The 17,939-nt window shown below is 41.7% G+C and overlaps 1 protein-coding gene across 1 annotated transcript; it reads right to left on the bottom strand.

The window, feature by feature from the left end:
• Positions 1-13,993: 13,993 nt before the first annotated feature.
• On the bottom strand, positions 13,994-14,929 carry LOC141147761 (olfactory receptor 5AR1-like). The gene has a single exon (XM_073634944.1). The coding sequence runs from the start codon at positions 14,927-14,929 to the stop codon at positions 13,994-13,996; it is 936 nt and encodes a 311-aa protein (XP_073491045.1).
• Positions 14,930-17,939: the final 3,010 nt, after the last annotated feature.

Below are 17,939 nucleotides of genomic sequence, written 5' to 3'. Positions count from 1 at the left end.
ATATATATATATATATATATATATATATATATATATATATATATATATATATCAAAAATAGGTATGAAACACCACGCTAACCAATAAAATAAATGGAAGCTGCTGCATACAGTCTGACAAAAACAGTGAACAAGTATATGGAAAAATGCAGCGCATGTACAAATAAATATATGTGATTATAATAGTGAAATGGTGCTAAAATAATTAACCAAAGGTGAGTTTAAACAAAAACGTCCATAAATGGATGTGAATGTCCAACTGCACAGGAGGTGTAGGTACTTCAAGGGGTGGTGGTAATCTGATGGTTATCAGAAGTCACCTTGCATCTAAAACGACTTCCCAGCAGGATGAGCCAATCAGAAGAAATGCAAAAAAGACTCTTACCAAATCCCGTGGATTCCCGTGTCAGCGACAGGGAATCGCATGCGCAGTTTGTCACCAATGACATGGAATGGAAGGTCTGGAATCGCCAATCCTTTGGGTTGTGGTCTGTATAGATCTCCAAAGGCAACCGGATGGATCCTCACACCGAACAGCCAAAGCGTGGATCCGAAGTTTCCAAAAGGACACCAAAGGGGCGGTTGGAGGTAATGGGCCTCATGCAGTAAATGTGAAAACAAAAAGAATATGCCTCCACATGGTGCAGGTAAAAAAGGGTGTTTTTATTGAGAAAACAACCATAAACAAATAAAAACGTGATTTTATTGAGAAAACAACCATAAACAAATAAAAACGTGATCACGATGCATAAAAACAAAAGGGCAACATGGAGAGTATATATACCACTCTCCATGTTGCCCTTTTGTTTTTATGCATCGTGATCACGTTTTTATTTGTTTATGGTTGTTTTCTCAATAAAAACACCCTTTTTTACCTGCACCATGTGGAGGCATATTCTTTTTGTTTTCACATTTACTGCATGAGACCCATTACCTCCAACCGCCCCTTTGGTGTCCTTTTGGAAACTTCGGATCCACGCTTTGGCTGTTCGGTGTGAGGATCCATCCGGTTGCCTTTGGAGATCTATACAGACCACAACCCAAAGGATTGGCGATTCCAGACCTTCCATTCCATGTCATTGGTGACAAACTGCGCATGCGATTCCCTGTCGCTGACACGGGAATCCACGGGATTTGTTAAGAGTCTTTTTTGCATTTCTTCTGATTGGCTCATCCTGCTGGGAAGTCGTTTTAGATGCAAGGTGACTTCTGATAACCATCAGATTACCACCACCCCTTGGAGTACCTACACCTCCTGTGCAGTTGGACATTCACATCCATTTATGGAGGTTTTTGTTTAAACTCACCTTTGGTTAATTATTTTAGCACCATTTCACTATTATAATCACACACACACATATATATATATATATATATATATATATATATATATATATATATATAACTCATATGCTGGGTTTCCCCTCCTTTTAAATCCTACCAAAGTATTCCTTTACCCGTCTAAAATGTGAATAAGTGTATCTACGAAGTACGTGCTGATTTATCTTTACCATGTGCGCATTCCATATTAGTGCATAACAACCTTTTAGTTTTAATTGAATCTTACAATTTTCACTACCTTTGTGCCCCTCCCCCCCCCCTGCCTTTCTTGGCCTACCCCAGGAGCATCCCTTGTGACCCGTTTACCTCTCACCAATCGTACTATTAACCACCATGAGAGCCTCATCCACCTTCTACGAACTCTCAAAAATATTTTCCTCCACCTCCTCGATCGACCTCCCCCCACCCCTCTCACAGTGCCCTCCCCCCCTCCAACCTCAATCACCTGTATCACCATTAACCACAACGCAATCATCCTCCACCTTATGTAACCTCCCTGTGGTTTTCTCTAGCACCTCAACCGCCCCCCTCCAATCCCTGCTGCAAAAAAAAAAAAAAAAAAAAAGGAAACAAATAAATTTCAGTCAGCTAATATTACTCCGAATCTAAAAGTTCTTCTTATTTTCTTCCAGCCATTCTTTAGCCCTATCCACTGAATCAAAAAATTGTGTCCCTCCCGGAGCGTTAATGCGCAGCCGTGCTGGGTAAAGCAATGCATATGAAATTTTCAAGCTCCTCAAGCTTCGCTTAATTTCCGCAAATCCTGCCCTTTTCTTTAGCAGTTCCGGGGAATAATCTGGGTATATTGAAATTCTGGCTTCTTTGTAGAAAATATCTCCCTTTTCCCTTGCTTTCTGCATTAATACTGTTTTATCCTTATAACTGAACAGCTTCATGATCAGTGGTCTAGGGCGGGAACCCGAAGAGGTTGACCTGGTAGGCACCCTATGAGCCCTTTCAATGGCAAAAAAGTGGGAAAAAGTTTCCGTCCCAAAAACCTCCCTTAGCCACCCTTCCAGGAATACTTCTGGGCTAGACCCCTGGTTCCCTCCGGGAGGCCTAGGACCCTCAAGTTTTGTCTGCGGAGACGATTCTCCATTTCATCCATTTTGTTTTTATACGTATCCAGCTGGATCTGCATTGCTTTAAACTCTTGCCTCATGGGATATACACTATCCTCTACTTGACTTAGCCTCTCCTCTAAGTTGGAAGTCCTTTCCACCGCATTCTGTAATTCACGACTCATAGAGCACAGTTCTTCTTTAAGACCTCTTAACTGATCAAATAAATCACTCAGTGATCCCCTGCAAGCATTAACCGCACTCAATACTTCTTTCAGTGTAGGTTTGAGATCACTACGTGCGTCCGTATCAAAGCTAACTTCCGCCATTTTTCCCGGGGGGTCCCTTTCAGGGCTTTTTTTATTTGCAGCTTTCGTGATGGTTAATGATGCTGATATAGATTTGCTCAGACTTTTTCTATCCCCCGTGGCTCCTATCAGCGTCTTCTCTTGGGGCTGCTGAGTACCCTTAGCTGGGGATTGCAAGGGGGTATGGGCAAATTTCTCCAGCTTAGATGCCGCTGCTGACGCGGTCGCTGCTAAATTCCCCTTCTCCTTAGCTGCCCGGGTAGTCTGTGCATGAGAGCCCTCGTGTGAATGCTGGGGATGCTCTTCTCCCTTTTTCTTAGTCATTTTACCTAAGGTATATATATCAGTTATCCCAGGAGACGATAACGGGACTAATGGCCAGTGCGACTTCCCCTGTTCCTAATTGAACCAGGGTGCTGTTCAGAGCCTGATGCTGCTTATACTGCTAAGTAGTTCTCTGCGGTAATTACAACAATACCTATCAGCAAAACCTCAACATGGTGTGCTATCCTTCCAACAAAGAGAGAAAAGTTCTATGATATTACCTCTCCACGAAGCCAGCCAGTTCCCAGCTTAATGAAGCCCTTCCAGCCCTTCCAGCGGGACCCCCTGTTGCCCAGGACAGCTGTAGGGTTGCAGTACAATTGCAGTACAGTTGCGCCCTTGCTTCCTTTCCCCAATTATCTTTCCTTAGTGCCTTCGGCTTCCCAGGCAGGTCCGACGCCGCTTGCTGACAGGACGCGTGATTTTCACTACTTCCCGCGAGAGCCTGGAGCGGGAGCTGAGAGCGTTGCCAAGCAACGGTAAACTTTCCGCCTCTCTCCTTCGCCGCTGGGTATCCGACCCCCGCTATCGCCGTCCTCCTCCCTCTGCTCCGCCGGAGTCAGCCGGGTAAGAAGGCGCCTCGGGGTTAGGTAGTAGAGCTGTACCAGACAACCGGGCTGGTGGAGATAGCCAAGGGGAGACCAAAAAATATGGGTATTAGTGGATTCGGATTCAGCTCAATCCATCATAAACGGCAGCAGAGAGCTGGAGCGAGGAGGAGACCTCGCAAACCTCCTATCACCTCCGCATCCGGTCACGCCCCCTGAGCCTCCTGTTTTTCTTAATGCATACTTTTTCTAGAGGGCGAAGGTCTTCAATCGACCTTATTGGCTGCAGGAGGGATTCAACAAAATGTTTCAACTGCCTGTATTTCCAATTATACATGACAAACCAATTGTCTTTAGCTTTTAGTTCCTGGTAGGTACACAGTGTTCCCTGGCTAGTGATGTCTTTAAGTTGGGCCTCTTCATACAAAATCCATCTCCCAGACAATTCTTCCCTCCCTGGCGGGAAGTAATCTGTATCCTTAAGCGGGACCAACAGTGAATTGTATCCCCACTTCTCCCTTGTGTGAATTTTATCCCATGTGTTTAAAGCGTGTTTAGCAATATCCAATGTTTTCGTACACAGTTTCCTGTATTGTGGTGGTATCCATACATTTTTACCCAAATCAACCCCACTCGTTATGTTCTCTATTTTCACCCATTGCTTGTCTTTATTATTATTTACCCAGTCTGGAATACGTGATAGAACTATTGCTGTGTAATATTTTTTAATATCTGGTGCCCCCCAACCCCCCTCTTCTTAACATTTACTAATTGTGCGTACTTAATTCGTGATTTCTTCCCCCTCCATATAAACCTTAAAAACAGTGTGTGTAATTTATTCAAAAAACTCTGTGGTATTGTAATTGGGAGCATTTGGATTTTGTATGTGATTTTGGGGAGCACTGACATTTTCAGTAGATTTATTCTGCCTCCCCATGAGAGTCGGTTCCGCGGAAATCTATTTAACTCGGCCCCAGTCTCATTAAGGAGAGTCATGTAGTTGGCTTGGAACAGTGTCTCTTTTACTGCTGATATTTTGACTCCTAGGTAGCTAAGTTCTTTCGTCCCCCATTTAAATGGTAGGAGCATTTGGTAGGCCTTATCCCTGTCTTTATCCTCTACGACTTCCAGAATTTCCGACTTGGTTGCATTTACTCGAAAGTTGGATAATCTGCCGTAGTTCCCAACAATCTTGAGTAGGTTGGGAAGAGTGATCCTCGGACGAGTGACGTACAATAAGACGTCGTCAGCGAAGGCGGCTAGTTTAAATTCATCTTCCCCAATGTCTGGACGGAGTCTTATCCTAGCCAGCAACGGCTCCAATGTTAACACAAAGAGCAGCGGGGAAAGCGGACACCCCTGCCTGGTACCATTATGCAACGAAATGGGATCAGACAGGGTACCATTTATTTTAACTCTGGCGGTGGGGGAAGTGTACAGGGCCTTTATCCTTCCAATCGTTTTATTGCCCATGCCGAATTCTTCCAGAGTATTCCACATGAAGCCCCAGTCTACCCTGTCGAATGCTTTTTCAGCATCCATCGACAGGAGTAGTCCTGGGGCTCCCCTGTCCTTCATTATCTGGGTCATCATTAGTGTTTTAATGCTGTTATCCCTCCCTTCCCTCCCAGGTATGAAGCCCACTTGATCGGAGTGGACCACCTCTTTCACGATCTTTTTCAATCTGTCGGCGAGAATCTTTGCAAAGATCTTCGTATCGGCATTCAATAGGGAAATGGGTCTGTAACTTGAGCACCAAGTGCTATCCTTTCCCTCCTTCCCTATGACAGCAATCCTCGCTTCGAGTACTTCCTTTCTCATCTCCCAACCTACCCCGATCCCATTGATGTAAGAGCACAATATGAGGAGCAGTGGTTCTTGTAGTTTTTTATAATAAAGGGCAGTCAACCCATCAGGCCCTGGGCTTTTCCCATTTGGGATGTCCTGGATGGCCCTCCTTAGTTCCTGTAGGGTCACTGGGGCATCTAACATGTCACTATCTTCTTCCGTAATTTTTGTTAGGTTTGCTTCTTTTAGAAATGTTTTACTAGCCTCACACTTACAGTTGTCCATTTCCTGGGGGTTATCTGCATTAATTGCATACAATGCCCCATAGAACTCTTGGAAAGCTTTCGCTATGTCACGCATTTTGTATTTAATTTCCCCCGATTTAGTCCTAATTTTTTCAATGTAATTGCTCATTTTCGTTTTTTTCAGGACCCTAGCCAAAAGCCTACCAGGTTTATTACCATAGATGTATCTCTCTTTTTTTACCATGTTATAGGTTTTACGTGTCTCCTGTTCTAATGCGGCCCTCAGCTCTTCTGTTTTTTTCAGTAGGTTTATCCATATCTCCCTTCCACCTGATACTTTGTGTTGTTGCTCTAGTTCCTGGATCTCCTTAGTCAGGGTTGACATTTCATGTTTCAATCTCTTATTTTTCCCCCCCCCTACCATCATAAATATACCCCTAATGTAGGCTTTATGGGCTTCCCAAATTGTGGCCTCGCTTACTTCCCCGGGCGTATTAATTTAAAAAAACCACCCCAGCTCTTCCTTGATTCTCCTTAAGATGTCTTTGTCATTTAACAGGTCATCATTCAGTCTCCATCCCATACCCTGTATGTCTGTTTCGCCTAATTTTATATATAAACTCACGGGTGCGTGGTCCGAGAATGTCATGTTGCCGATGGCTGCTTCTGTGACCTCTTCCAACAACCTATGTTCTATTAGGAAAAAGTCGAGTCTCGAATATGTCGCATGCACGGGGGAGTAATATGTGTAGTCCCTCGTGTCCCCTTGCTGGATCCTCCAAACATCCACCAGCTGTAGTTGGTGCAGCTTCTTTTTGAGTTTCCCGGCCCACACTCCCCCCCTCCCCTGGACATACGACGAACAATCCCTCTCGGGGTCTAAACAGAGATTAAAATCCCCTGCAACGATAGCCCTCCCCATCTTAAATTCATCAAATTTGGTCAGTATGCTCATTACTTTTCTATATGTGTTTTTGTTTGGCCCATAGATGTTTGCCAGGGAGTACTTCAGACCGTTGATTTTGCCTTTCAGGAAGAGAAACCGACCTTCCGGGTCTGATAATGCCTCCTCCAGTTCAAATCTAGTCTCCCTGGCAAACCCTATAGCCACTCCCCTTGCTCCCCTAATTGGTGAATCACTGTAGTACCAGACTGGGAAGTCTCTGGAGTAAATCTTTTGATTCTTATTGGTACTTAAGTGTGTCTCTTGGAGCATTGCGACCCCAGCCTTAAGGTACTTCAGTTCCCCTAAAATATTTGCACGTTTTACACAGGCATTCAGTCCCCTAACATTATAAGAGATAATTTTTAGATTAGGTATCATCACTCTCTCTTATTTGATTTCTCTCTTCTAAAAAACAGGCTCCTAATGCTTTTACATTCGTTAGACCCTCTTTTACCCCTTTCACCCTCCCGTCCCCACAATACCCCCCCACCCCTCCTTCCCCCCCCCACACCACCCTAACCCCTCACCCACCCCCTCCTCTCCCCACCCCTTCCCCTCCTCTCCCCACCCCTTCCCTGACTTCTTGTTCCAACTTTAACTAGGCGCTCTGGTGTTTTGTTTTTAGTCCCTGTTGATTTATCCGGGCTGATTTTACTGGGCTCATTCACCATATATTTCCTGATGGCTCCTGGGCTGGCGCTCGCTCTAGGTGGGTTGGCAGTGGCCCCTCTTGCTGATTTGCCTCTCATTTTTTTTTCTTCCTTGAAAAAACGCGGAAATGCCAAAACAGGGCACACGCAATATGTAGTACAGTTCTCTTAACCCCTCCTACCCAGACGCCCTGCGTCCACCCGCTAAAAGCCCTTTAATTCCGATATTTATAAGTAGTTAAGGGGGTAGGGGTGATCTCGTTGGTTCAGGATTAAGATGTGTTGCAAAAATAAACAATATCTGTTTTTTACCCTGGAGCTATAGGCTCCTATTCTCCCAGAGGCTCTCCTATCAGGGGGTTCTCACCACTGTTTCTCCGCCGCCTCTTGGACTTGCACACCACCAGCAGCCAACATTAAAAATGCCACCAAATTTTTAGTGTTGCAGTATCAGGTAAAATCCCTCATGTTACAGTTCAAACCCAGCGAGACTCTACCTTCGGAGATTGTTATACGTTTCTTTTATAGTAGTACTTACAGATATATAGTTAAAACACAGTCCCCTATATGGGAGTATCCATATGATTTTTAGATTGTTCCAATAAGCCACTTACCCTCCTTTCCAGGTAGAGATACCAAAATCTTACCCAACTTCACATTGCTTGCGCTTCTCTTATGAAACTCCTGGGGCTTTCATCTGTCCGTGGGATTCCCTTGTTTCATCTATTAATCTTCGTCCTTGGCTCCAGTCAATCCGACTCTGCCTGGTCCGCTCCTTGCTAGGTCATGCTTGTTCACTCCTTCTCCTCTCGGTTTGATGATCGTCGGCATACGTTAGAGGGAGGCACGGCACCCCCGATCGAGCTCCAGATATCAGCAGCCTCCTGCCACTGCAAGCACTCACTGGCGCGCCGCTCCCACCGCCTCCGCCCACCGCAGCCGACCTCCGGAACCGAGCAGCTGAATAGGGGCACGGAGGGATGGCTCGCGGGATGCGGTACTCCAAAGGGGGGGGGCAGCCAAGGGTTAGCGCTCAGTCCGCGAACCGCTCAGTACGAGCATCGCAGCTGGAGGGACGCCGAGCCACCCAGGCTTAGCAACGGCGTTGAGACTCCACCCACATCCGGCTCCTCCCTCTAGTTACGCCCCTGTCCTGACCTGAACAAAGCCAGAGCCCGAAGGCGATGCTTCTAACCTATTAACTGATGATAACCCCCTTGTCATTCCGCACAACTCGCACATGATACTTATTTTATTCAAATGTTGTATGTTATGTTCATGTTGTATTTTATTTTTCTTCTTTGTTCAACCAGCTTAGCTGTGCAGTACATGCATGGCAGACCCATGTGGGTCAGCAATTTCATTCTAATGCAAAATGTTGGACATGTCTTGTTATATGTACTTTCAAAATAAAATAAAGATTATATAACTCCTTTTACTCCTAAATTCAGCCCCCAACATCTGACCTCTCCTTCCTAAAAAGGCTTGATTTGCCTTATAGTTCCACAGAAAACTGCGGGCTTTAATTGAAACATAGTTTCCCTCCCACCTCACACAAGGGTGGTAGTTGACATTCCTGAGGAGTGGGCCAAGAGGAGCTATATGTAAAACCATTTAACTTACACAATATACAGTGGGGGCGGAAAGTATTCAGAACCCCTTAAATTTTTCACTCTTTGTTATATTGCAGCCTTTTGCTAAAATCATTTAAGTTCATTTTTTCCTCATTATTGTACACACAGCACCCCATATTGACAGAAAAACACAAAATTGTTGACATTTTTGCAGATTTATTAAAAAAGAAAAACAGAAATATCACATGGTCCTATGTATTCAGATCCTTTGCTCAGTATTTAGTAGAAGCACCCTTTTGATCTAATACAGCCATGGATCTTTTTGGGAAAGATGCAACAAGTTTTTCACACCTGGATTTGGGGATCCTCTGCCATTCCTCCTTGCAGATCCTCTCCAGTTCTGTCAGGTTGGATGGTAAACGTTGGTGGACAACCATTTTTAGGTCTCTCCAGAGATGCTCAATTGGGTTTAAGTCAGGGCTCTGGCTGGGCCATTCAAGAACAGTCACGGAGTTGTTGTGAAGCCACCCCTTCGTTATTTTAGCTGTGTACTTAGGGTCATTGTCTTGTTGGAAGGTAAACCTTCAGCCCAGTCTGAGGTCCTGAGCACTCTGGAGAAGGTTTTCGTCCAGGATATCCCTGTACTTGGCCGCATTCATCTTTCGCTCGATTGCAACCAGTCGTCCTGTCCCTGCAGCTGAAAAATACCCCCACAGCATGATGCTGCCACCACCATGCTTCACTGTTGGGACTGTATTGGACAGGTGATGAGCAGTGCCTGGTTTTCTCCACACATACCGCTTAGAATTAAGGCCAAAAAGTTCTATCTTGGTCTCATCAGACCAGAGACTCTTATTTCTCACCATCTTGGAGTCCTTCAGGTGTTTTTTTTTTTTTAGCAAACTCCATGCGGGCTTTCATGTGTCTTGCAGGAGAGGCTTCCATCGGGCCACTCTGCCATAAAGGCTCGACTGGTGGAGAGCTGCAGTGATGGTTGACTTTCTACAACTTTCTTCCATCATGTCTGGAGCTCAGCCACAGTAATCTTTGGGTTCTTCTTTACCTCTCTCACCAAGGCTCTTCTCCCCCTATAGCTCAGTTTGGCCGGACGGCCAGCTCTAGGAAGGGTTCTGGTCGTCCCAAACGTCTTCCATTTAAGGATTATGGAGGCCACTGTGCTCTTAGGAACCTTAAGTGCAGCAGAAATTTTTTTGTAACCTTGGCCAGATCTGTGCCTTGCCACAATTCTGTCTCTGAGCTCTTCAAGCAGTTCCTTTTACCTCATGATTCTCATTTGCTCTGACATGCACCGTGAGCTTTAAGGTCTTATATAGAGAGGTGTGTGGCTTTCCTAATCAAGTCCAATACGTATAATCAAACACAGCTGGACTCAAATGAAGGTGTAGATCCATCTCAAGGATGATCAGAAGAAATGGACAGCACCTGAGTTAAATATATGAGTGTCACAGCAAAGGGTCTGAATACTTAAGACCATGTGATATTTCAGTTTTTCTTTTTTAATAAATCTGCAAAAATGTCAACAATTCTGTGTTATTCTGTCAATATGGGGTGCTGTGTGTACATTAATGAGGGAAAAATGAACTTAAATGATTTTAGCAAATGGCTGCAATATAACAGAGTGAAAAATTTAAGGGGATCTGAATACTTTCCATCCCCACTGTAAGTTTCCTTTAACTTCTAAATCAAATACTACATATATCAGTATGTATATTATATTAATTTAAAACGCAATGTTCTTATTAATATCCTAATCAAGAAATATTGTAATATAAAGGACTTATATCTCTTGTAGATACTTGCCAGCACACCAAGGATCAGCACACGGTGGCGTCCAATCGGTTTAGTTTATTGCATGATCACAACACAAAAAGGTGCAACGTTTCGGAGTCACGCAGGACCCCTTCGTCAGGCATGTGATAAATGTGGAAATACCAGTGAAGAGAATTTAAATAACCATCAACCAATCAAAAATCAAGAAAAAGTCAAGAAAGAACAAAACTCCTCCCCCCCAGAAAGGTATGACGTCACAAAACCCGCCAGAAAGACTCAAAAATAAACATAATAAAAGGATAGCATATTTAAAACAGATCACCAAACAATATGTAAATGAGGGGTTAAAAACTCCTGACATTACCTGTATTTGTCATGTGAAATGGTGGATCCTGAGCCCATACAGGGACAGGCCCGTTGCTAGGGAACAGCACTGTTTATAGCATGATTACGTAAGGTGTCAACTGGCGCTAGTACGGGGATGTATATATTAAACTTGAATGGCAATCACCGATCGCGCATGCGCGATGTGGCGGCGGTAACCAGGCAGCAGGGACGCTGAAGTGCCAGGGGCCGCCGATGCCATAAAATAGTATGTAATCGGCGCCAGATTGGCGCTGGTGTGGGGGTAATTTCATTTCAGGGACGGGCCCGTTGCTAGGGAACAGAACTGTTTATAGCATGATTACGTAAGGTGTCAACTGGCGCTAGTACGGGGATGTATATATTAAACTTGAATGGCAATCACCGATCGCGCATGCGCGATGTGGCGGCGGTAACCAGGCAGCAGGGGGGGTTAAAGTGCCAGGGGCCGCTGATGCCATAAAATAGTATGTAATCGGTGCCAGATCGGCGCTCGTGTGGGGGTAATTTCATTGGACTAGGCAGACACCACTGGCCGCGTGTGCGTGATGCACGGGCGGTAGCTAGGCAACGGGAGACGCTGCATTGCCGGGGCCGCCGGTGTCATAGAAACAAGTGACACCCGCTGGCCCCGCCCATCCAGGCAGACGGCATCCAATCAGGGGAGGTGGGGAGGATGTGAGCAGTGTGAGTGATGTGGGCGAAGAGAAGCAGAACGTGAAGGAAACGAAAGAGGGAGAAGCACAGAGGGAAGAAAGGGGGAGAGATCGGGACCTAGGAGTTGAAAATAGAGAAGAAAGGAAAGGATTGAAAGAAAACAAAGAAGAGAAGGGGAAAAAAGTGGTGAAATTTAGAAGTACAAATCATTTTGAAAATAGAGATAGAAATGGTGAAACAAGGAAAATAAAAATAAATGAACATGGCAATAAACAATAGATGAAAAGATAAATGAAGAAAATTATGTAAGAGATGGAAATAATAAAATGGATAGAATAAAAAATAAATAGACAGAATAGAAAAAATAGAAAGAATAGAAAAAATAGAAAGGAAAGAAACAAAGGAGAAAAAGAGAAGAAAATGAAAACAAAAACAAATAAATAAAAATAGAAATAAATATAAATAAAAATAAATATAAAGATGAAAATAATAGAAGTAACTGTAAATATTGAACAAAAAAAAAGATAAATAAAAATGAAAATAAAATAAAAATGAATAAAAAATAGAAAAATAAATTAATAAATGAAAAATTAAATGAAGACAAAAACTAATGAAATTAGAGATGAAAATAAGTAATAATGGTGGAAAGGAAAGAAAAAATAAAAATAAATAGAAGTGGTAATCAAGGGGGGGGGGGGAGGGGGGAAGGAGAAAGAAAGAAAAAAAGGAAGGAAAAAGGGGGGGAAAGAGAACGGGAAAGGGGGGAAGGTAGAGGAAGAGAGGGGAAGAGAGAACACTCCTGGTTGTGCGAAGCCTAGCTACTTAAGTTCAAAAATTGAATCGGAAGGTTCATTATTACAGGGAAAGATACCAGTGAGAAAATCACAACAGATCAAAATAGTCCTATATTGTATTGGCATAAGGCCATCGCACGGAACTGAGTAAACATTATGGAAAGGAAGAGGGGGATAAACACAGAAAAAGAAAAAACTCCAAGGTCAAAGGGAATTAGTCCAATCATCGTTCAAATTAAGGACACAGGTCAGCTATCTCTCATTCAAAAAGCAAGTAAATGATAGGTTGGCGTTAAGTCCTCCAGGATGGACCGTGCCCAGGGTATGGATCCAATAGGCTTCGCGTTGTAGTAGTTGACGGTCATGGTCATCTCCTCTAATAGGTTGTTGGACATGTTCAATAACCATACCCCTTAGTTTGTGTGTTTGATGTCTGTGTTTGACAAAATGCACCGCCACTGGTTTGTTAAAATTGATCTGCTTGTCCTCTTCTGTTTTTGATAGAGCGAGTCTAATATCGCTTCTGTGTTTTTGAAACCTCCTTTTAAAAGGGCCGGTTGTTTTGCCGACATAGGTGAGTGCGCATGGGCTTTTTAGAATGTAAACACAGTAGTCAGTGTTTACAGTTCAGGTACTCTTTTATGCGATATCGGTTGCCCCTATGTGGGTGATTGAAGTGTTCGCCACATATGAGGGAATTACATACATTGCAATTGTGGCATTTGTAGCAGCTAGTCTTCTGTGAAATTTTAGGTATAGTCTTAGCATATTTATGTCTAGGGTCAGCTTGTACAAGAACGTCACGAAGTGTCTTGTTCCGTCTATGTGCAATTACGGGCCCCGTTTTGAGTCCATATGCCAATGAGTTGTCGGCCTGTAGAATACGTAGATTTTTCCTAATGACTTGTCTGATATTGTTAGATTCGCTGTTGAATGTGTGGATGAACAGTGGTCGATCTAAAGGCCCTGACAACTTAGTGCGGGTGGTCCCAATCTTGGTTAGTGCATGGTCAAGGACTTCTACAGGGTACCCTCTTTCCCGAAACTTCTCGTACATCTTGTTGAGTTGCTGTAGTTTGTCATCTTCATCAGAGCAAATACGTTCTACTCTCTCATAAATTGAGATATTGGCAGACTATTGAGAAGATGTTTGGGATGTGCATATCTCTTAACTAACACATTGAACTTTTGCATCTTAAAGTATGTGAATCCTTCCTTCTCACAGATGGGGGTAGGGGAAGGAAACCAACTAATTATTGCCATATGTGAGCTTATGCTTATGAGCTTATAACCGCATATACTTTCACAAGTATACAAATCTTATATAATTTCACTTTTTCCATGCATAGAAGAGATATAAATATATATATTCAACTCAATTATTCTGAAAAGATCTCGGGCATGCATTCATTTGTTAATAATTGTTAATTGATGAATATTAGATTCTAACATACATTTACATGGAGAACACTAGGTCTTATGTTTTGTTGGATTTTTAAATGTAGTACACAAGGTTGCGGGATCACTTTATAAGTGCTATCCGGCAACTATTATACACGTATAATTTCACTTATTTCTTTCAATACTGTACCTTCCTTTTCTCATTAGCAAAGAAAATATCTATTTCTAAATTTCAGAAATGTCACTTTAACATCATTATTTCTAAGAGTATAAATCATTGGGTTCAACATTGGAGGTACAATTGTATAAAAGATGGCAATCACTTTATCTGTTCCTGGTATTGAACTTGATCTAGGTTTCATGTAGGCAGCCATAGCTGAACCATAAAATATTGCAACAACTATCATATGAGACCCACATGTAGAAAAGGCTTTCCTTCGACCACTTGATGATGCAATTTTTATGATACATAACATTATTTTAATATATGACACTACAATAAATGTGACAGGAGTCATAAGAATGATCACACCCACCACAAAAATAATGAATTCAACTAAGATAATATTTTCACATGACAGAGATAGGATTTCTGGTACTTCACATAGAAAATGATTAATTACATTGTTGCCACAAAGATCTACATTCAGTGTAAGAGCCACGTGAGAAATAGAAAGAAGAAACCCACATAGCCATGTACCAGTAGCTATTCTGAGACAGATCATCTTACTCATGATGGTAGTGTAATGTAACGGATAACATATAGCTACATACCGATCATATGCCATAATAGCTAGCAGAATACACTCAGTTTCTCCAAAGGAGAGCGATATGTACATCTGTGTTGCACACTCAGCATAGGAGATTCCATTTCTCAATGACATCAGATCCCTCAGCATCCTTGGTACAATTGAAGTTGAATAAAAGAGATCCAGAAAAGAAAGGTTTGCAAGAAAGAAATACATAGGTGTATGAAGACTGGTGTCTGTTAATATTAGAATAATAAAAATTTGGTTTCCAATCAAGATGATCAAATACCAAAACAGAAATATAAAAAAAAGAATAACTTGAGTTTTTGGATTACTAGAAAGTCCAAGAAGAATAAATTCCACAACCACTGTGACATTTCTCACAGTCATTCTTCAAAATATAATAGAGAAATGTATTTTTTAAGATTTTAAAATGTATAACTATGCGCACATTACTACAATTTCTTGCACACAACTGTAACAGAAAAGCATTTTTTTTTTTTTATGTACATACACAGATTTGTCCAATCAGATGACAATAAAACAACTCATGAATCACAGTTTCCACAGCTCCTGTTCTCTTGGTTTCTCTGTGGTTTGTTTCCTAAAGAAAGTGCAAAAACACAGACTGATTGCATTGGTTTATTTGATAATGTTTCTTTCAAAAATCCTATTACCAGTGAGGCTTCACTACTTGATTGACAGGAGTGCGGAGAAAAGAACTAATCGGTAAGGCGTTGCTCCTTCTGAGGCCCCATTAACACCTGTGCATATTGTATGTGCTTTAGGTGTGGTGCATTAGAAAAGTCCTACATACTGCATCTTTGGCGATCTTCCATGAAAATGTGCATTCTATAGAGTTCAATATTAAGTTGTCTAAAATTTATGTAAAAAGTTACTACAATGCATTGTACCCAAAAACGCAGATGTGAACTGGCTGTTAGTGAGCTAGTTTGCCAATTAAGCTGTGTTGCATAACTGCAGTGAAGTTTACAAAAACACTACTGTACAGACTGTTTAAATGAATATTAGATTTGGCAATATAGAAGAAACATGACAAATACAAAGTGATACTTCTCACACAATAACTGGAATCAGGGACCTCCTTGCATGTATAGAAGTCAATATGCATTTACCAATCCAAATATGTAGAATGCTCTTCTGCATCAAAAAGATCAACCAAGTGGTGTATTCATACAAGAGAAAAATAGTAGTGCCATCAGTTTTTTAACAAAATCCACATGTCTGAATATAAAAGTCGACAACATAAAACCGCTATTGCCCAGATTGGACCAACAGTACGTGACACTATTACGCAAAGCTCTGCCAGGGCTACTTTATTTTACATTGATTGTGAAGGATTATAAACAGTATATCCGTCTTTGTTGCAAGATGCAAACATTATCGAGACTCTAACGGGGATATTTTTTTCTAACTCATACATTAAAACAACACAAGAAATAGTACTGTACTAGGCAAATATTATATAAGTGAAGCAAAATATTTATAGTAAAGTAACCTTTAGTGAAATAAAATGTATTAAAATAAAAATGAGTTTGTCAGAAAAATTAGCTGTGATTGTGAGTCCCATGCAGTAATTTGAAACTGCATCATAAACATAGTTCGGTCTTGAATGCAAACTGTGAAGGTGCAAATCAGATGTGCTGCTTTTTAAAAAGCTCTTATTAATGCAGGTATGCATTCCTAAATGTGATGTTATACTTTAGGGTCTGTGTCCCAAATGTATTACCGTTCTTTATTATTTAAAATACAAAAAATGATTATCTTTATCATGATCTATATTTAGCAATCGTGTAATAATGCGCTATCATTAGATGTTTGATGAAATTGGCAATGTAAACTAAATAAGACCTTTAACCACCTGACCTCCGAAAGATTTACCCCCTTCATGACCAGGCCATTTTTTGGCAAAACAGCACTGTGTTACTTGCGCAGTCATGCGACACTGTACCAAACAATTTTATGTCCTTTTTTTCCACAAATAGAGCTTTCTTTTGGGCGGTATTTGATCACCACTGCGTGTTTTTATTTTTTTGCGCTAGAAACAAAAAAAGACCAACAATTTTGAGAAAAAAAAAATATTTTTTACTTTCTGCTATAAAACATACCTAATAAAAAAAGGGTTAGGTGCTTTTACTAGGATAAGAAATAATTTTCCCCATGCTTTACAGGGAAACTAAATATATTACTTCCCCACTGATTGTTTACATAGGTCCTCTCTGTGGTCCGCCAACAAACGAAAGATCCACCAGAGTAAAATTTCCCATTTTCCATTTCCAATCAGTCTGAGAAAGTACACAATCAAACACCAAGCTTTTCCTGACCTAAGAAAGGAAAAAAACTAGGAAGAGTGAGAAATCCATAAAATAATGGCAAATATCCGTGTCTAGGCAGTATAAGAGTGGTCATCGGTTGTTTTTTTTTTTTTTACTCTGGTGGATCTTTCGTTTGTTGGTGGACCACAGAGAGGACCTGGGCCTCCAGCTTCCCCGGAGTACCTTCCAGTACAGCTTTGATCCAGTGGGACGCCTAGGGGGTTGTTATTACCAGACCTATGACTAGGGGCAGTCCCGTGTCAGTCCAGCAGCCGTCTTTGGAAATCAAAGGCCGTGGCTGGGTTACAGCCGATCGCTTCTTGCTGCCTGCTATTCAGTAAGCAGGCAATCCGTATGGTGGTTGGGCACTTTCTGATTTGTGTGAAGTCACTGTGGTGGTTACCTGATCAATTTATGGACTATTGATTTAGTATTTACGGACTGATTTCACCATTTATTTTTCATTATTCATATTTGTGTTTGAGCGCAGCTCCTTTCTATCCATTTATCTATCTGTGTTATCCCACCATTGAGTTGCTGCTTTTGGTTTTTATTTTCCTAGTCTAGCGCGGTTTTCTATTTCTGCGTTTAAACCGTGACCTTTTTTTTTTATCAGAATCTGTAGATAAAATGTTATATAAGTCTAAACGTAAATTTTATCTTAAAGCGAATAAACCAGACACTCTTTTAGCCTGAGCACTTAAGAAACTAAATAGCCCCTTTAAACTAATTCAACTGAAATGATCTCATGATACATTTACTAGTAATCAAGTAAAGATCCTCCACACCTTTCAAAAACATCTTACCTCCTAATATAAAAGGGAAGGATCTTTTGATCAAACTTTAGCAGAATCATTGTTTTCACAAATCATACTTTCTACTATTCCTGTAGCCCAATGCGATTGTCGTGAAAGCCCTATTACAGCTATTGAAATTAAATTAGCGATTGACTCTCTTAAACCAAATAATCGTCCAGGCCCGGATGGCTTCTCTGCCCTATACTATAAGAAATTCTCTCATATTCTCGCTCCAATGTTAACAGACGCATTTAATTCTCTCCTTAA

This window comes from Aquarana catesbeiana, linkage group LG06 (genome assembly GCF_042186555.1).
Source record: "Aquarana catesbeiana isolate 2022-GZ linkage group LG06, ASM4218655v1, whole genome shotgun sequence".
NCBI lineage: Eukaryota > Metazoa > Chordata > Amphibia > Anura > Ranidae > Aquarana > Aquarana catesbeiana.
Note: the sequence above shows the minus strand (reverse complement) of the source record. Positions and strands in the feature narration are given on the sequence as shown.

Coding starts and splice junctions, on each gene's coding strand:
- LOC141147761 (XM_073634944.1), bottom strand. CDS start 14,929: ATGACTGTGAGAAATGTCACAGTGGTTGTGGAATTTATTCTTCTTGGA.